The 20,442-nt window shown below is 42.1% G+C and overlaps 1 protein-coding gene across 9 annotated transcripts in view; it reads left to right on the top strand.

Moving 5' to 3' along the window:
• The window catches only part of larp1 (La ribonucleoprotein 1, translational regulator), a 49,216-nt gene that overhangs the window by 24,638 nt on the left and 4,136 nt on the right, over positions 1–20,442 (top strand). For 2 of the 9 annotated variants that reach the window (XM_019363679.2, XM_019363681.2), the window contains exons 4-20: positions 3,109–3,180; positions 6,027–6,177; positions 8,229–8,363; positions 8,899–9,051; positions 11,865–12,027; positions 13,169–13,313; positions 13,810–13,984; positions 14,175–14,356; positions 14,702–14,806; positions 15,006–15,332; positions 16,280–16,403; positions 18,082–18,287; positions 18,387–18,493; positions 18,683–18,840; positions 18,967–19,111; positions 19,318–19,427; positions 19,595–19,722. In XM_019363679.2, coding sequence (XP_019219224.1) covers positions 3,109–3,180; positions 6,027–6,177; positions 8,229–8,363; positions 8,899–9,051; positions 11,865–12,027; positions 13,169–13,313; positions 13,810–13,984; positions 14,175–14,356; positions 14,702–14,806; positions 15,006–15,332; positions 16,280–16,403; positions 18,082–18,287; positions 18,387–18,493; positions 18,683–18,840; positions 18,967–19,111; positions 19,318–19,427; positions 19,595–19,722 — 2,586 coding nt within the window. Of the gene's footprint in view, positions 1–3,108; positions 3,181–3,479; positions 3,581–6,026; positions 6,178–8,228; positions 8,364–8,898; positions 9,052–11,864; positions 12,028–13,168; positions 13,314–13,809; positions 13,985–14,174; positions 14,357–14,701; positions 14,807–15,005; positions 15,333–16,279; positions 16,404–18,081; positions 18,288–18,386; positions 18,494–18,682; positions 18,841–18,966; positions 19,112–19,317; positions 19,428–19,594; positions 19,723–20,442 lie in introns of those variants that run through there. The other 7 variants (XM_005456148.4, XM_025910913.1, XM_013275138.3 and 4 more) reach the window with 7 other exon arrangements.

Genomic DNA, 20,442 nt, shown 5'->3' with positions numbered 1-20,442 from the left:
AAACGTCCAAATGAGTTGTTGATCCTGCAGTAGCACCTTAGTGTTAAACCTTCAAATTTGAGGGATGTTTACAGGTTTGTTGGGCCTGTGCTGTTTCCTGTCATGTTGCAAAATAACTTGTAAGGAGGTGGGAGTCTGTTAAAACTGCATTAATGTACATTAAAAAAAGTCTCTCCTCTGCTAGTGATTAACTCATTCTGAAACACGTCCTGCATATAAGCTTTACCCAGGTGTCCATGACACTCTAAGCCCCTCCCCTCTAAACTCCACTTGTCCCTTAGAGCTGCAGGTCAGCTGTGGGATGTGTCTAATTTGTGTCCACTTACAGCAGCACCAGCAGTCAGTCCCCCCCCCCCCCCCCCCCCCGAGCTGTTATCTATTTCTGGTCTCTGGATGACAGTATGTCACTGGGCAAGCAACCCCGGTAACCTCCCCTATTTTAGGCAGGCAGGTCTGAGGGAACATGAAGGGGAGAGCGTGTCCTCGAGCACGAAAATGTGGGTCATATCATCAGCACCAGGAATAACCTGCAGGACTGGTGGGAGGGGTGGAGTCTGGAGGTAGGCCAAGGCCTGGGAAAGGATGTCCTTTTAGGGATCCCCCCCTCAAAGAAGCCACCCCTGGATCTGTGGTGGTGCTATTCTTAGGGGGGGGGCTGAAGTTCACCATCCATCATGCAACATTCAAAGGTGTAAATCAGTCACTGAATTCCACGGATTACTCATGCTGGGGACTCTGATATTTAAGAGAAGGTGGGGAATTTGCATAGTGTACTTTAATTTTCCAGTGCTGTGGTTAAAGTCAAACCTAAGGTCGCAGTCAGTGGGCATAAAGTTAATCTGCTTTTTTGAAGTTTTAAAATTGTCTTCCATGATACAACATGAAATACAGCACAGCAATGCAAGCAGAAAGTGCTTCACACTTGTTTGGGCAGCCCGCAGAGATTCAAAGAAACGTGCGGTGCAATAACACATTTAGACAAAACGCATTACAGCTTTTTTTTTTTTTTTTTAACAAAGTGTAAAGTCCAGACACTGAAAGTAGATTTGAATAAGTAATAAAAGGTTTTATGCTACTTTTTTGTTGTAAGATGAAGTTTAGCAACAGTTTTGTAATCCTAATCAAACTAGGTTGCTTTTTTTTTCCCCTTCCCCCTTTTTTTTTTTTTTAATCGGTGAAAAACAAAAGGGTGTACACCTCTGATGATTATTCTAAACAAATGTTTAGAATAATCATCAAATAAATAGGTTGTCTTCCTCCCCTCACCCCCAACCGCTTGCTGCAGATGACGGCCCCCTCACTGAGGCTGGTTCTGCTGGAGGCTTCTTCCTGTTTAAAAGGGTCTTTTTCCATCCCAATGCTTACTCATTGGGAGTCATGTGATTGTTGGGATTTTGCTGGCTCATGCTTACCTTACAGTATAAAATGCTTTGGGGTGACTGTTGTCGTGTATATACTAGTCAAGTTGATTAGGCAGCTGATCCTGTTTGGGTCACTGACGGTGTTGCGGTTGACCTGTGATGCAAACTTGCTGAACTGGCCCCTCAGTTTACATGGGAAGAAAAGCCGTGTTCTCAGTTGTTCCCATCCACCACCAGTTTGTTTAACACAAACGACTGAATTAAGAAGGTGCGAGATTTTTAACCTTTTAGATTTTTTGCTTCAGGCTGACTGCAGCCGCTCCAGCTCTTTGTAGGAGCATGCATGTACTCCACTATCAATTTTAAAGCTTTTACTGTTTTTCTTTCGAATATAGGATATAAATCTAATTCAACAAATTATGCTGTATTGCTATATTGAAGATATTGGTACATAAAATAATTAAATTGGCTTGTGGGCTAGTAAAAAGTGGATCTAATGGCCCACTTGCCTAGTGGGGAATAATTATGATGATGAACACTGAAGTGCAAAAATCTCTCTAGTCCAGCTTAATTTATTACAATTTAGTGTGTTTATATTTAAAAACTTGAAAAAAAAAACACTGCATGGAATAATGGTATAAAATTCAGTGTGTCATGTTATCAGACCTTTTGTGCCATTACAGTCAGAACCACTCCACACCTCTTAGAGAGCAGCAGCCTAAGCAGCTACTGCCACATATATAACTGTAGGTTGTCTGAGTCATGCAGGCAGAAGAAAGCCCCTCTTCCCCTACAGTCCGGGGAGAAAAGCCATATACATGCATGTGACTGTTTAGTCCACAGTGGCTTCTGGTGTCATGTCATCTATACCTGATTGTATTTTCATTTTTCACCTCATTTTTATCATCTCATCAGTGTCCTGCCTGTAATTTTCTTTCTTTCATTCACCCACCGTAAATAGCAGGGCGGTGCTGCTTTCTGGGGTGGGTTTTTGGGTAACTGTTCCTATGCTCGGGATTAGAAATGTCTCATTATGAAAGTGGCTGAAACGGACGCGTCATCAGTGCCTTCCTGTAGCACAAGAAGAATGACTCAGCATCCTTGTGATCTTAGCTTTGCTGTTGGCATTTTCAGTCGCACAGTGTTATTCATTAAGAAAACGCACTGAACCGCTCACACCTGATCCTCTAATGGTTTATCTCACACCATTCTGTCATCGCTGAAAGTATCCTCGCTCCTCTTCCAAGCCGCACAGATTTCAGAGCAATAAACCTCTTGATGTTATGACACACATTAGCTTTGTCTCCACTGAGATGAGGTTGGCTGTACTGTGGAAGGCCCAGAGGGAGCTCGGCCGACTAATAGTTGCAGCAGATGCTTCTTATTATCCACAGCTTGTGCAACATTGACTTGGCATTTTCATTGTTTTTTGACAACACCAATAAAAGCATGATGTTTTGGAGCTTAGGCTATAAAAGCCCAGCAGGTCTGATCTGCTCTATATCCGGAAACTACCAGATTATAACTATAGGGCTGGGAAGTACACTGATTAATTGGTCGGGTGCTAGAAAGCTTTCATCCATTTTAACTGCTTAGCATTAGAGCTTTTTTTTTTTTTATTAAAACATCATCACATACTGTACGTGTGTGTGTGTGTGTGTGTGTGTGTGTGTGTGTGTTTGTCTGTCTGTGCATCATGGTCCACCTCATTGTCTTCTCTAAACTGCTCTTCCCTCCCTCTGTTCAGATCGAGGCAGTGACACGGACCGTGTCCTGCCCGCCGACTGTCAGGCAGGTCAGAGACTCATGGAAATTCACTGTAAGTTCAACCCATGAACCCTGCTGCCTGCCTACCTGTTCACTTTCAATAACTGTATCTGATTTTTAGACCAATAACAAGTGAAATATGTAAAACTTAACATTACACTCACAGACGTATCGCTTTACCCTTTTTAGAGTCAAACAGAAATCCAGATAACTCACTTTTTGACCAATTAAATTTGTGCTGTGATTGTTTTTTGTAATTTTTCTGTATGTGAAAAGTTTTTGAACATTTCTTTTAAGACACTGGGTAAGCCTTGTGCCTTTAAGTGGCCGTATCCCACGGTAACCTTAGGAGAGCCTTTGTTATGAGACAAACTGTCAACTTCTGTAAATTTGAACTCGGAGGAAATCTCAGTATTTTCTTCCCATTAACAACAATCATTAATCAGTGAGCAGTAAGTTAATGATTTATTTTATTTTTTTATGATTCTTCCCTGTCAGTGTCATTTTGCATCATCATCATCATCTGCTGAGTCATGTAATGGTCACCGGTGCCATGTTTTTGATTCATTATGCAGTTTTTGAAGGGGGGGCTGTTGTGTTGTTCCTTTGTTTCTGTCACATATGATGGTGGGACCTCATATAATGAGGTCAGCATATTTGTAAATGTAATCTCTGAGTCAGATGTTCAAGCTCCAGGCTGATCTAAGCAGCTGGTGTCAAAGGGTTTTCTAATCTATTATGAGCAGATGTCAGAGGAGGCGGAGCCTACAAGTTTTGTGTTCTCTTTTCGGAAGCCTGGTGAGGGGCAATCAATCGGAAGTGGGGTCAGAGGGAGAGGGGGTGTTAAGGAGACAGGTGCTAAAATAAAAATTGCTGCAGTGGAGCCTTCCAATAAAAGCACTAAGCAGAAATGAGCATCGTAGATTGCCATCAAGGGCACAGCATAGTAGATAAATGTAGATAAGAATTTGGGCTGTACTATAAAACGGTACTACATGTGCTAGAACAGAAAGTGATTTTCAGACTCAGTATTGCGTTTCCTACAAAACACTGCACTACTGAATTTGGAAAACCTGTTGTGCTGGTAGGATTTTGTTCTTTTTTTCTTTCCTTCTCATGCATCCCATTTTATTCCAAATTAGATTTAAAAGATTTGTCATTCTAAGCTTGGCCTAAAGAAAGAGTTGGCAAAAGAGGATAACAGAGATAACCCAATAAAGCCAGACTTCTTTGCTTTGTGCTATTTGTGTTCTCTATATTGTATAATTATTTTGACCAGGGTTTCCTGAGTTTGGGGGGGGGGGGGGGGTTGGATGCCGGGGGGTTGGATGCCATCTCAGGTAAAACATTAACATTCGTTTGGAGTTGGTTTAACTTTTTTTTTGTCTTTATAGCTTAGTGATGTCTTTGGAAGAATTTTACATGGGTTAAAATCGTTAATAAGATATTAGCTGACTGAATCGTTGTAGGGTAAGTCTCAAAAATAAACCCCACAGTGTGTAATGTTTAGGCCCAGCATGTGTCAGCTTTGCATAATACACAGTTATATATTTGAAAGGAATTACTTTAGCATATTAAGAATTATGAGTAATCTGTTTTAGGTTTACCTGAAGTAATTATTTTCAGCTAAGTGAAACATTCGAGCCTTGAACACAAAATTAAAAGGACTTCACATTTTAAAAGACAGATTACAAATTGTCCCTCTTAATGCTACAAACAAATAAAAGTATGTGTAATACAAATGCTTTCAGTAGAAAGATTTTAAATGGGTCCCTTCAGCTTTTGGTGTAATTTAATTTAAAAATGCTTTTATTTTGTAGAATAATTTAATACTTTGCACTTTTTTAATGTTGACTTTTTTACAGACTGCTTTCTTTCTTACTGTTGTTCAGAAATAACAAGCCTGTTTGGGTTGGTCTGGTCTTTGAATTGAGTTCATTAAGTTTAATATGATCATGCAAAGGGTGTGCATGGCTGTGTGTGTTCATGGAAATGGTTTTCAGCATGAAACCTGACTTGCTTTTATTTACCCAACTTCACACAAATTTACGTGACTCTTGTGCAAACACCTCAGGAGTGCCAGAGTTTGCAGATATGCATGTTGCTGATAGCTGAGCTGTCGTAACACAGAGGAGCGGCCGATTTGAATAAACTACTATATCAGCTCTGGGAGCAAAGATAACCAGCAGAGCCAATTTATATATGGTGAACTACCCAGTGTCCGTTACTGTGCCAGGTTAGGCTGGGGTGTAGGGCAGTAGGAGCAGTGTGTTACTCTGCTGCAGTCCCAAAAAAAAGGTCATGTAAACCCCAAACCACATGCAAAGTTGCCTTTGTCCCAATCACTTTTATGACCTGGTGGGTATTTGCAGTTTTAGCCTTCATTAAACATCAATCCCACAATATTTATGATTTTACACACTAGACTGCTGGTTTAGGAGCTGCTTTTTCCTGTTTGCATTCGATTTTATTGCAAACTTCTTTATTTTTAAAAAGGAAAAAAAGAGATTTAAAATGCTAAGAAAAGACTGCTGGCTGTTTGTGTGCGTATGTAAACATACCGAGTTGCTCAACTCTAGGTCAAGATTATAAAAGCGATGTTGGTTCAGGGAAAATGAGCCCTTGGTTACTGAAAGCTAACCTGTCCAGTCAAAGTGCCAACTGTTAAAGGTTTTTAACTAATGCTTCCAGTTCAGATTTTACTGAAATCAAATGGTAAAAATGTGTAACATTATACAGAATCTTTGCCAGTGTAGTTTGTTAAGCAAGTGTATTAAGAATTCATTGTAGCAAGTTCCATATAATTCAAGTCTTACATGAAATTGTGTAGTTCTCCTTTCATGGACTTTTTTTCGCCGCCTCTAAATAGCGGTTTGAATGTGTTTCCCGTCTACTTAGGGCACCAAAAAGACGATGGTTAAAAAGGAGTCAAAGGAGAAAAGGGAGAGCAACGAAGAGAGCAAGGAGAACGTGAAGGCCAAGTCAGACGACTCGGGAGAGGAGAAGAACGGTGACGACGACTCCCAGAAGAACGGACCGAAGAAAAAAGGTGAGCAATGATCAAACTGATTTAAGAATTTGTCTATAATAATACTTTTTTTTTTTTTTTAAGTGCTTGCTAAAGAATCTGGTTTTGACATTAAAACTTTTGAAGGAAAAAGTCCACTCTGAGCTTTTGGGGTTCTTGCTTTTAAATAATTGGCTTCATTAGTATCTGGAGCTAAAGGTAGTGGTAACGTTGATCAAATGCACATAAAAGGATTTCAGTTAAGCAGCTCTAAAAATGGCAATAATGACTCCAGAACTGTGAACTAAAAGATGTGCTGCTGTTTTGTTTTTGTTGTTTTTTTTTTATGGCCAATCAAAGGATGACTAATGCAAACCAGTACAGGGTACACATTATGTGGTAGATGATTTTGTGCTCTCCACTTGTGCCTTTGCAAATACGCCGTACTGCCCGTGTAATATCAGAGAACAAAAGGCCACCTTTGCCTACGTTTATCAGTGTTTCAAATGCGTCGCTCGATGCGTTCACTCCACGTGTAAAGGGTAAAGTGAGTGCCAGATAAGTTGGGTCTTTCATGGCTGCTTAAACAAAGCGTGTTTTAATTATAATAACCACGTTAGTAGTGTGCGAGCAAATCTAAATAAGCAGAGTCAGTTACAGTACAAGGTTGTATCACTCGAAGTCAAATACAGGTTGCCTTTTAAATTCATGCCCATAACAGATCATTTAGGAGAAGTTTGTGGTGGCTGGTTATAGTTTAGCAGTTTTGGCAGCAGTTAAAGGTTTAAACCGTGCCAGCCAGGCAGCCAGCGAGTGCTTTCTGACCTTCACAGCATAGCTAGCCCTCAGTGTGCATGGCTGAATTTGTTCTGTGTGAGTGTGGAGGAGGGGGGCGTTTCCTGGCTCTCATGTTTTCATCACCCCTCAAAAAACATACCGGCATACAAATAGTCTGGCACGAGCTTTTACACCGACCTGACCGTTCGTTTTCTTTTCCTACCAATTCAGGCCAGTTGTTGTATTGATGAAGAACTTAAACAATGAAGTTATTTATACACTGAATTGCAGTATTTAAGATCGGTGCATACAGTGCACATTTTTATGTACTCGTATCAGTTTTAAAGCAGTTGGGTTTATAATAGTAAAACTTGTTCCTGGAGATGCATTTGTCAGTTTTTGTATATGTGCTGTGGAGGTGATGAGTTTCATGTCTCTTCTCTGACTAAAATGTTAAAATGAAGAGAACTTGAACAACTCTGATCGCAGTATTGAAGCAAATGAAACATGTTTTTCGTGCCCACCAAAAAGGTTTTGGCTTTCAACCGCAGGTAAATCACCAGGACTGAGTAAAACAGGCTATGTTTTAAGTAGAGTTTAATTGACTCTAGTTGTCCAGCAGGCTGCTTCGCAGAGCTGCAGTTTAAAAGGACAGCTGATTGTCAGGGTGTCACGTGGACACATGGGTAAGGTTTTCAGATACCACAAGCAGGAGGGAGGGAGAAGGGAAATGACGGGTCTGGGCCTGCACTGAAGGCTCCAATTGCCACAAAATGTGAAATATAAGTATATTTACAAGCTACCTTTCAAGAGAGACGCATAAGTAAACAAATACAACTGCTTTCAAGTACAAGCAACCGAATATTTTGAGAACAAGAGGGTTGATGACCACATCTCTTACATTTGCAGGGACACGTCACTTCCCTTCTTTATTGCACGTGCTATCTATCACAAACGTCAGCCACATGTCCACACAGCACCCTGACAACCAGCGGTCCTTTCAGACAGCAGCTCTGTGAGGCACCCTGCTGGACAGCTAGGGTACTGCAGGATAGGTTTTCATCTATAAAAGTCCTGGAAGCCATTATCAGTTTTTCAGAATAAAAGTATGTTTACCACATGCACATATCTAAAGGCTGGTAGAAGCAGCCAATCATGCAGCTTACAGATGTGCCGTTTCTAAACACACAAAAACCATGGTGGTGATTAAGATATTCATTTGGTAGATGTAAGAATGAATAAATAAAATAAAGTCATCGGTGCGTGGATCTGTTCTTCCTCTAACGGTGTTTCCTCTACATGTCATTTGAAAACAGGAAACAAGCAGAAGTGGGTTCCTCTGATGATCGAGGTGAAGTCAGAGGGGCCCAGGGAGCGCTCGGCCTCTAGGAACAACAGCAGACAGAATGAAAACCCGCGCCTGCCTCCCAACGCCAGGAACGACCTCAGAGGTCAGTCTGTGACGTCTTTTTAACAGGTTTATTTTGGGTGAGAGGTAGTGTCAGCAAGCTGCCAAAGAAGGAACAAGCATGTGGAAGTTGGCTCCACATGGCGGTCATCTCTGGTGCTTGCATGTGATAGCACATCTGAATATGCAACTACTGGAAGTGGCTTTGCTGCCGTGTCTTTAGATGTTGATTATACAGAGCAGATTATTACATTTAGCTGGTTGAGAAAGTGCACATGAATCAGCAGCAGGATGTGGAGAGATTTGTGTGTGTGTGCACGCTCGACTGCTAATTTTATACTTCTGCTTTGATAGCTTCACTATTCAGCTGTGCACTACACGTATTACTCCACTTGTGTTCAGGAAATGAAATCTACTCGCTGTTAGGAAGACGCTGTATCGTATTCAAATGTGTTTTTTCACAATTTAGAAAACTAGTAACAAAGAGAATTAGTTAGCCTCATTGGATATTTGTTAGGACCTACTTATCCAGTCTGGTTTAGTGTTTGCTGACAGGAATATGGTTGGCTTCCCTGCAGATTGGCATAGCCAAAAGTATGAGCGCGAGTGGCGTGACGACCACGATGAGGTTTCCAGCGTGAAGAGTGAGGGGGCGCCATTCCGCGGTGGATTCAGAGGTCGAGGACGTGGAAGAGGAAGAGGTCGGGGACGAGGCAGAGGTGCCGGGAGAGGTACGTCTTACTCACTTAGATGGCTCAAAAATATCTAAAGAACACTTTTTTCACCGCTAGGCAGGTGTGCTCAAAATGTTTATAAGTAATATAGTTTTTCTTCTCTTGGTTTGTGGTCATGAACATCGCTTTAGTTTTTAACCACAGTAAAAAAATTTTTTTTTCCCTCCTTTAAGTTAAGAGGCTGACCAGACTGTGCACTGACAAATCGGCATCATACAGTTTATGTACACACTGAAACAGACATATCATGTAAATACGATACACTGTGGGCTTACTGAATGTGCACTGGTGCAAGAGAGAGATCACAATATTTCAAGGAAATTTGATACAAGAAAAAAATGTAGGTAAGCAAAGGGCATGTTCAGACCTTGTCCTGAGTCACTGTCATTCATGACATGTTTCCTAATTTGAGGTCTGAATGTATTGAAGCAAGGTGCTAGCCAGATAATAGTGCAATAACAGTGACACAGCAGAATTCAGATCTCAGCACAAAAGTAGCCTTGTAGTGTTTTCTCTGGAAATTCTAAGTAAAAGTATAAAATGATTTCTTAATGCTGGAGAAAACGATAAACGTAAAACTATAAAACCTCGTAGCTCTGCAGGAGCTGCACAGTATTGTCACATAATAAAGCGTTTCTTCCTTGGATGGTGTATCCTGGTTTGAGCTTTTTAACCAGCAGCAGCAGAAACTTCCATCCACCGTTTGTTCTTCCTGTCATATGCACTGCAGCTAGCGACGCTCGTTTGAGTGTGTTTACATTTGAGCTGCACTGGCTGTACTCGACTGTGTATTTTTTAGCCCCAAGTGGCGAAACGAGTTTATTTTTCACTGTTGGCAGGAACTGTTTTCATGCATATTTTGCAGAGTATTGTGTGTGGAGATTGTTGAAGTGGGCCTCTTTTTAGATACTGAATCATCATTGGAGGCACACAAGTGTTCCTCGATCTTGGACATGCCATTGTGCACACTAGGGGACGTAAACGTGGGGTATCGCTATATAACATTTTTATATCACTTAAGAATTTACAGCTATTATTGCAGACGCTGTAATATGGCACAGTGTTTGTGTAGCTTAGTATCACTCTAACAGATGTGCTGCAGAAGTGATGAGCTCTTCATGTCTCTTCTCTGACTAAACATCTGTGGAGAGAACTTTCACAACTCTGATCTCAGCACTGAAAGTAAAGCTACCTGGGCTAAATCCTTTCAAAATTACTTTCACAAGAGACATCTCAGTTTTTAATTTTGTACCGTTTGGTTGGTGATGTCAGGGTTTTGAGTGCTTTGACAAACCCATTACCCACACAGCTTTTGTGGAAATACTCGTCATGAACTTAAGTGAACTTGTCTTAATAGTATAGTTTGAGGGTTTTACTTCCAGTCCAGTCTTCTGTTCATCTGCAATCATGGAGTACAGCAACTTTCTCTTTATTAACGTTTTAAGGATTTAAGCTGGTGAATTGGATGAATTAAGTTGGAACAGGTAGACGGTGTCTTATCTAGTTTTGGTTGTTTTGGCTGCCACGGCTCTGAATCAGAGTGTTTGATGACCCTGATCTGGCCCCCACCAAGGCTAGAGTAAAAACTAAAAAGTGCAATAACAACCGAGAGTGTTGGAATGAGGACCGGCCTTGGCTCCAGCAGGAGAAACTGGTTTCCCCGAAGGCTTGTTGGTTTTGGCCAGAGTCTCCCTCCCACTTCCCTGTTGTTTTCACTCTTTTCATACATACCATCTTCCCTTATTCCTGCCCCCCAACCTCACTCTTCATGTACTCATTTTCCTCCTTTTATCCTACACCCTCCTTCCCAGAAGCACCGGCTACTTATAAACTTTATAACGGTGCCCAAAAATGTGAGTGAAGCAATTTTATTTCCACTTTTCACTTGTTTTTTCAACTTTTTTTTGAGGTTGTTGACTTTGAGCAACGCTGAAGAGACTTTCAGTTAATGCTGAGCACATGAACTTTGTCTTTGTGTATTTACTCAGCCCTCAAGTGGGTGCCATCCTACATATGCCAATACACACTTCTCTCTCTCACTCACTCTCTCACTCACACACACACACACACACACACACACACACACACACACACACACACACACACACACACACACACACACACACACACACACAGTGTAATTGTGTTTAAGAGGCTCACTGCTTCTTCACTTCTGTGCTTTTTATGATTTACATCTTAACACATTTTTTTTCTTAGGTGTTCCTTGAATAGCTTTTGAGTTAAACAGCAGTTAAACTTGAGACTTATTCTCATTAATCTACTCGTACTTACTGAGTGTCAGTCTGTTTTCATTCTTGTGTAACCTTCAATAATTCACTCCTAACTATAACTAGCAGTGTAAGTGACAGTATGGTACAAAAGAGATGCAAGAAATGGAACATTTAAAAACTATTCTTAGGGGATTTTTAATAGAAACGTGTGGTAAAACAGAACAAAATTAACAGTACTTGAATAAGAATTAATGCTTTGGGGGTGAGTGCCAGTATAAGAGTCTTCTCTCAGGTCTTCAATGTGAGAGCCATCAGATGGCATCGATCTGAGAACAAAGAGATGCACTTCCAAATCAAATTTGCTGCTTATTAATAGCAAGTGGAAGGATTTTAATCTGTTGATTGGCTGATTTTGCAAGAAATGAATAGTAAAGGATAAAACGATGTGAGCACTGATAGCTGAGAAGGTTCACAACACAGAAAGCATCTGCTGTTCCCGTGCACTGTCTTTCACACGAGTAATGTATGCACGCCACGCTGCACGGTTTCTGTCTAACTGACTGCTTCTCTCCCTTCAAGGCCACTACGACTATCACTACAGCTACAAGTCCTACGATGTGAAAGACGGACCCTACGGACAGAAGTTCAGCAACTCGGTGACCTACTATTACGACAACATGAGCAGCAATGACCTTTACACTGTCGATCAGGACCTGCTGAAGGACTACATCAAGCGGCAGATGTGAGTTTAGCTTCTCTGTCACAGAAATGGGTCAATGTCGGGGGTAAACTCATATTTGACAGGTTGCGTTGGGACGTTACGTGCAGATGTGCTGCAGAAGTGATGAGCTCTTCATGTCTCTTCTCTGACTAAATGACGGTGGAGAGAACTTTTCACAACTCTGATCTCAGCATTGAAGCATAATGAGATGAACTGATTGGCTTTTGCAAAGATGGATTTAAACGGCTATTGTTCCGCCTCATCGTGTCATATTCTGGATTTTGTTTTAGGCAAATTATCTGTGTGACACAGACACACACACAATGAACCAAACTATGATGGATCAAAAAGAAACTGGTTTCATCACATCTTTGTTGCCATTACAGTCAACTGCTTTAAACCAGAGCTGTTAAACTGATTGAAGTTGATCAGCTCCTTGGGGCCCAGTTTGATCTTAAGAGGTCCAGATCTCAGATGACATCTAGAAATGCTTTAAAGTTTTCATACGTTTGCACTCCTGTGTTGTAAGACTGTAATCCCCACAGCAGGACTAGCAGCGCATTTCACTGATGAAATTGGAGTCATTTATGACTTCCCTGCATTTTTCACTCTTTGGAAAGTCACACATTTGGTTGGATTTGGACTCTTGCGGAAAGCCACATTTGGCCCCGGGTCTGCATGTTTGACAGTCTTGCTGTCGATGGGTTGTTAATTTTACTTCACTTATAAGAATTAAGCATCTCTTTTCAACATTACTGAAGCTGTTCAGATTATACCTGACATAGTCCAGTAAAGCACCTGCTGCTGGAGACGCTGTGTGTGTCGAAACAATACATTTTTGCACAAAACTAAAGGAGCATAAAAGTTTCTCGGTGTGCTCCCAGGCCAACTTATCAGGCTCTGAAACCTTGTTAAATCCTCTGTTTTTGATTTGGAAGATATGTGATGACTGTTGACATCTAGACAATGTTACATCACTTATTTTTGTTATGACTGGTTTTCATTCAGTCTTTCCCTCTGATTTTTTTTTTTTTTTTTTTTTTGTCTCTTTTCCCACTTTACTTGTGTCTTCTTTAATTTTAGTCCCTCTGATGTCAAAGACTAGGCATGAAATAGCAGCATCTGCTGACCACTTTTCCCCCTGTGTTTTTCTTCCTTCCAGTGAGTACTACTTCAGCCTAGACAACCTGGAGAGAGACTTTTTCTTGCGGAGGAAGATGGATCAGGAGGGTTTCCTGCCCATCGGACTCATCGCCAGTTTTCACAGAGTTCAGGCCCTCACTACCGACGTCAACATCATTCTGGATGTAAGCGCGTTTCTTTAACAGGTTGAATGATGTCAGTCAGTGAAGACACTTAAAAATTCATGTTAAGCGCAGTCAGAACTGGTCTGAAAGCAGCTGTAGGACAGAAAAACAAGCAATTAAATTGCATAAAAAAATAATGTGAAGCAGCGTTCAAGTTAAAATGCACTAAAGGAAAAAACCTTTGGGGACTGTGTTTTCCAGAAGCTTCTGTAGTTCATTATGTGAAACAATTTTCTGTCCAGAACTAGCTCGAGGTTACCAAACAACAAATATTTGGCAGGTCATTTTTGGGTTTTTGTACAACTTTAAAAAAATGAATAAATACATTAAAAAAAATGATGCAGCTCTAATTAGTGACCTTTAGATTTGCTACTGGGATATTTTCACCTTTGGACAGAGTCAGTCTGGGTAGTTTTCCCATTACTTGTCAATACATGAATACTCCCAAATTTCTACTAATCACCTGGGCTAACTGGTCCCTCATCTGTCCCGTCAGGCGTTGAAGGACAGTAAGGAAGTGGAAATTATCGACATGAAGATCCGTCGGAAGGTGGACCCGGAGAAGTGGCCGCTGCCGGGCCTGAACATGCCAAACCACACGCATACTGACTTCTCCCAGCTCATCAACTGCCCCGAGTTTGTCCCAAGACAGATGACCGAGGAGCCCAGAGGTGAGCACTCTGACCTGAAGCTGCATATTTTGTAATGTTTAGTATTTACTGACCCTCAATTCTGCATCACGCTTGAAACGTCAAAGTGCATTTCCCTCATTTACATGAAGAAAGTGAGAATTTTAAGATAAGTAATCCTTTCCTGGTGATCAAAGTTAATGTTGACTGTAATCTTCCGTCTCTGGTGCAGGGTCTCCCAGGGCTTCCACACCAATGCAGCAACAGACCAAGGCTGAACCGGATGTCTCCAACCTCAAGACCATGCCCAAGGGCCTCTCAGCTAGCCTCCCTGACCTGGACTCAGAGTCCTGGATCGAGGTTAAGAAGAGACCCAGACCTTCCCCGGCCAGACCCAAGGTCAGCTCAGAAAAGGTGAAATTCAGAGCAAAACACAAACGAGATGTTGAATTAAAAACATTTTAAGAATGAAGTGATCATGTGTGGTTGTTAGTGTGCTTAAGACTTTTTGTGTTCCTGTTTTATTATATTAGAGGTTCATTTTGTCTATCATATCACTTTTGCTTCACAGCAGCAGGCACTGCAGTTTATTTTATTTTAACTGCAGCATATATTTTTGCATGACCCCATTGCATCACTTTCCTTTTGTTTTAGTCTTTTCACATCATTCTTCATTCTTTAATCAAACCTCGCTTTCCGTACCCTCCTCCACCACCTCCTTCCTTTATTTCCCCTTGTTTGATCGGTTGACTGATGAAGTCCTCCTCATTGCAGCATCAGCAGCAGAAGGAAAAGGATGAGTCGATTCGCTCCCCGGTGCCCCAGCCTGGCTCCTCACCCTCCGCTGCTACCTCAGGAAATAAGGTGAGGAAGGAAATGTGTGTTATATAATGCGTTTGTGCTATTTTATTTAGAGAGTCTTGTTGAGATTGAGACTGTAACTTCATCTTTCTGCAACTCTGTGATTTTTAAATCTGCAGCTTTTTAATCTTTATCAGTTATTCAGTTAACCTACATAATCAGCTAATGTTTTAATATTTTTGTGCTTTGTTTTGTCACTCAGGACGGAGCCGAGCAGGATGAACCCGAGGAGCTCGACTTCATGTTCGACGAGGAGATGGAGCAGATGGACGGACGCCGCAACACCTTCACCGACTGGTCCGACGAGGAAACGGACGGTGAGATCGATGACCACGACGTCAACAAGATCCTGATCGTGACACAGACGCCGCCCTACCTGAGGAAGCACCCGGGAGGCGACCGCACGGGCCACCATACATCGCGCGCCAAGTTGACCAGCGAGCTGGCCAAGGTGATCAACGACGGGCTCTTCTACTACGAGCAGGACCTGTGGGACGATACGTACGAGCCCGAATACGCCACCATCAAGGTGAGGATGTTCTGCTTAATTCTGCACTTAATCTGGTGGGTTATGAGACAACGATGTCCTGATGTAGAAGTCGGACAGCGTCCAGGTTGTGTCGCTGCCACGTTAGTTGCGTTTCCACCTGAAGCCTGGTGATGAGTAGATCCTTCAGCTGTTTCTGGATATGGAAACAAAACCCCGAACAGAGTTTTTTTTGTTGTTTTTGTGTTTTTTGTTGTTGTTGCTGCCCATTGTTGCATTGTTGAACTCTTTGTGGCGACCTTCACGTACTCGCCGGCACAAATCCTGTGTCGTGTGGAACAGAGTGCTGCTGTTTATAAATAAACCCCACACGCAAGGCCTCGGCCTGAAGGCTCGAGCTGACGGGCTGCAGGGGAGCCAAAGATGGAAGGTCAGAGATCTGAGTATGCGCGGAGGGATGAAGCCAGCGTGAGTCGCACTTGATGATCTTGAAACAGCAGGGAGGATGATTCGTTGATAAGTCACTGTGTGGTTTTGGTGGTGTTTTTAAACTAGCTTTTGTTGTAGAAGGAACAAGAAAACATGGTTTAGGGATGTATTCACGTGCAGAAACTTCAGGGTAGTTGTGTTGATGTGAACCTGCTGGCTGCTGTGCTGGCGTCAGAGCAGTCAGAGATGTCAGATATGAGGGTGAAGAGAGTGTTTCTGGCAGCTATTTTTTGCTGCTGTATCTCACTCTCCAGACTGCTAAAGATAAGGTCTGTTAATAATCGGTGTTGTCCAGAATGTAAGGGACATTTCAAGTGGTGTTTTGGAGTTTACAGGGAAATAATATGAAAATGACTTTGTGCTTTTTTTCTGGAAGACTGGAGTTGGCTTTAAACTTTTATATTTTAATTAATTTGTGACGTTTTTATATCACGGTTTCCAGAAAGAGACATTTTGTCACGCCTCGTTGCATTAACATTTGATTTTTCTCATTTTTACAGCAAGAGGTGGAGAACTTCAAGAAGGTCCACCTGATCAGCCGTGAACAGTTTGACTGCTTGACCCCTGAGCCGCCTGTCGACCCCAACCAGGAAGTCCCGCCAGGCCCCCCACGACCCCAGCAGAGTAAGGACTCAAAAACACAGTCAAATATCCAACGCTTTGGTGTTTGTTATAATAATTATCACACCCAAATCTGGGGATTCTGTGGGAAATCTATGCTGTATACATGTCACAAACTCTAGAGACCTCTCTAGAAGTATAACTACACATCTGGAAACTACCATGACAGGCCTGTTCACTGCTGTTGAATTCTCTGGCTACTTTTTCAATGTAGTTTTTGAATTTATCATTGAAAATAATGATCCTCGCCTTAGTATAATCATAGCATCAAGATATGGACTCATGAATGTTAGTAAATTCCCAGAGGGAGATTGCCAAAACTATTGAAATGAACACGAAGGAAAGTACAAAGAAGTGGAAATAAGAGGAATGCCTTTGGAGGGAAAAAACCCAAAACAAAACAAACTGTCCACAACAAAGAGTCAAGTGGCTGGCACCGCATGACCACACACTACCACACTCGTGCCCACAAGGTTATTAACACATAATGTACCACAGATGGTCATAAATGCTGGCAGTGATGCTACGGCCCACGGCTCTACAAAAGTTCACCACGAACGTCTAAATCACCCATGAGAGATACAGAGAGAGCTGCAAACTGGGCTCTGTTTACTGCAAGAACAGTCAGGCAGTTCTCTGCTTGCCCAGACTTTTTTTTTCTTCTCTTTTTTGTTTTTTCCCCCCCTCGTGTAGGACCCCCCATCTTGGAAAAATTCCTAGATGGGGGTCAAGTCTAAGAAGATGACGCCATTTTTAAAAACCAGGCAACCTAGCAGAACCCAGATAAGGAATGGCAACACAACTAAGAGATAAAAACATAAAATAAATCTCATAGTTGTTGGGGTTTTTGTATTGCTTCTTGTGTAAAGAAAGATTTGACGCAAGACAGAAACGGGCTGGAAAATGAATGAGGATGGGCGTCAGCAAACACAGAGCAGTGATTCATAGAAATAACTTTTTTATTTTACAGCAGATACATTCAACAGTGCTAATAAATATGCCAACATGTCGACATAGTCTTATGTGAACAATGGTCTGAAGGAATCTTTAAACTCCCTTTGGAACAATTTCCTGAGAGGAAAATTTGGATGGAATGACAAAGGATTGGGTAAAAGAGGTAGCATGCTTCTGCAAATAATGTCATATTCTTCTGACCTTTCTCTAAAATTAGTTTTATTGTGATTGACTCACCACCTCGCCATTAAACATGCTCTGTTAGAACACTAGCGCTCCACGTGCTGCGGAAAACCAGAAGTCAGCCTTAAATGACAGAAATGCGGTCTTGCTTTATAACTTACGAGACAGAGACGACCCAGTTTCCAGCAACTTGGCACTCCTCTGTAGGAACTGTTACTGGTCTCCAGTTAAAATCTGCAGTCTTTAAATGTACTGTAAACGGCTTTAATAATGCTCATTTTCATTCAGTCATCATTTTTGTTCAACATCATTCGCATTAAAGAGACATTAAGAAGTTCTCAATCCATGTTGGTTCTGTGGTAACAGCTGTGGCTTTACTGTAGTCCATTATCATCACACTGTGAAATAAATGAAGCCATAAGATCAAAGATGTTGTGACATTAGATGTCTCTTAATGTTTGTGTGTGTCGGGATTGCCGATTTAAAAACTTTGCTTGTGAAGTTTTTCGGTTCTTTTCTACAACAAATCTTTCTTCGTCCTCAGTCCCCACAGACGCTTTGGCAAACAAACTCTTCGGTGCCCCCGAGCCCTCCTCAATAGCTCGCTCGCTGCCAACTACCGTGCCTGACTCGCCCAACTACCGCAGTGCCCGGACGCCCCGCACGCCTCGCACGCCTCACCGGAAGGACCCGACCATGACGCCTCGCTTCTACCCAGTCGTGAAGGAAAGTCGGCCCGTCGATGCCAAGGTGAGACGTCAGAATTGTGTTTTAGTGGCCAAAACCTGTTGGGTTCAGCATGAAAAGCTCGGCGACTAAACGTGTTGATTTTTCTCCGCGCCCTTTTAGACGCCCAGGAAGAGGAAGACCCGGCACAGCTCCAACCCGCCCCTGGAGTGCCACGTCGGTTGGGTGATGGACTCCAGAGAGCATCGGTCCCGTACCGCCTCCGTCAGGTGAGACCCTCCTCACTGTTACACAGCACTGAAATCAGCTTTGATAAAAGGAAAAGCATGTACTGTTCTATAAGATGACATATTGATGTTTCAAGTATCTTCATATTCAGTATTAGAGGTTTTTATAACAGGACTAAAGGTTTACTGAAGATGGATCTCCACCTAATCCTCCACCTTTCTCTCTATCAGCTCTAATGCAAGCCCATCGGAGGGCACCCCCGCCCTGGGTAACATCGGCTGCACTCCCCAGTCCCTCCCCAAGTTCCAGCACCCATCGCACGAGCTGCTCAAGGAGAACGGCTTCACGCAACACGTTTACCACAAGTACCGCCGGCGTTGCCTAAACGGTGCGTTTCCTCGTTTTTAAACATCCCTAAAGTTCTGATCAGAGACTGTTTAGCATTAATTATTAAAAGTTAATTGAAACTATGTCCTTTATCTTCATGTATTTGACCACTTTTTCTCCATCACAGAGCGGAAACGGCTGGGAATCGGCCAGTCGCAGGAGATGAACACGCTCTTCCGATTCTGGTCGTTTTTCCTGCGGGACCACTTCAACAGGAAAATGTACGAGGAATTCCGACAGCTGGTGGTCGAGGATGGAAAAGAAGGATATAGGTAAGATCTGCAACCTGTGTATGTAGCAGTGACATTGCTATTGGAAAGTTGGATTTAAGTGATTGGGAGAAGAGTAGATGTAAAGCTTTGGCAGCACAGTGGAAACAGGCTCTGTGCAACTGTCTGAATGTAGCTTTTGTTATTTCCAAAGCTCAGTGTGATATAATTGTTCTTGTCTTTTCTCTCTCAACGTGCGTGTGTTGCAGGTACGGTTTAGAGTGCTTGTTCAGGTACTACAGCTACGGTCTAGAGAAGAAGTTCAGACCAGACATCTTTAAGGACTTCCAGGAGGAGACCATGAAAGACTACGAAGCTGGTGAGGAAACCTTAAAACACTCTGCACAACTCAGAGGAGACAAAATGTATTTGTTGAGACGTCACAGATCTCTCCGCTCAGAGGCACCTGAGCAGAGATTTTTATATGAACAAGCTCTTGTCTTCTGTACAGTCACGTTTAACAACATTTGTCTTTTGTGCCTACAGGGCAGCTGTATGGACTTGAGAAGTTCTGGGCCTTCCTTAAATACTCCAAAGCCAAGAGCTTGGAGATTGACCCCAAGCTGCAGGAGTGCTTGAGCAAGTTTAAACGCCTCGAAGATTTCAGAATCGACGTAAGTTCAATATTCTTTGAAGTTTGTAGGGATAAGCAGGCTATAAGGTGTGTAATAGGGCTGAAGAGAGAGATCTTACTTCCAGTATCGATGATCAGTTCTTTGATAAGAAAGATTAAATGAGAAACAAAAGTTCATAAGAAATTATTCTGAAAAGATTTGAGGTGTCATATCGGATTTAAGCTCTCTGTGATAATAAAGGATATAACCTGATGATATTTAAATGCTAAGATGAGCCTAAAATTGGTTCACAAACTAACCTCAGGAAGATGTGTAACTTCTGGCAGGTGAAAGAAGATGAGCATGAAAGATGTGTGGTCCTATGTCACACTGTGGACAGAGGTTCAAAGTTGGGTGTCTTGCAAACAAACAAAATTTGGACTCGATTTAGGATGATGGTCTCACAATGCGTCTACTGACAGGGAGGAAAACAAAGTCGGACCAAATGGATGCAAGTGAAATGTGAAAATGGAGTTGAGCCTGAGCAGCAGAAGCTGTTTGCATGATGTTTCCTTATACTGTTATCATGATCTCACTGACTGAGCGTACCATGGAAAACGGTTACTGTCGTTGGTGTTGATTCACTAGGTTTCATCGGTTTTATCAGGAGTTTACGTGCTTCAAGTTTTCTCCTGTTCATATTAATAAGAATATTTTTGTTTTTTAAAAGCACAGCGTGTTGGCGTCTTAGGCGTGTTATCTAATGCAATTATTTCTGCT

Source organism: Oreochromis niloticus, linkage group LG10, assembly GCF_001858045.2.
Source record: "Oreochromis niloticus isolate F11D_XX linkage group LG10, O_niloticus_UMD_NMBU, whole genome shotgun sequence".
NCBI classification, from domain to species: Eukaryota; Metazoa; Chordata; class Actinopteri; order Cichliformes; family Cichlidae; genus Oreochromis; species Oreochromis niloticus.
Note: the sequence above shows the minus strand (reverse complement) of the source record. Positions and strands in the feature narration are given on the sequence as shown.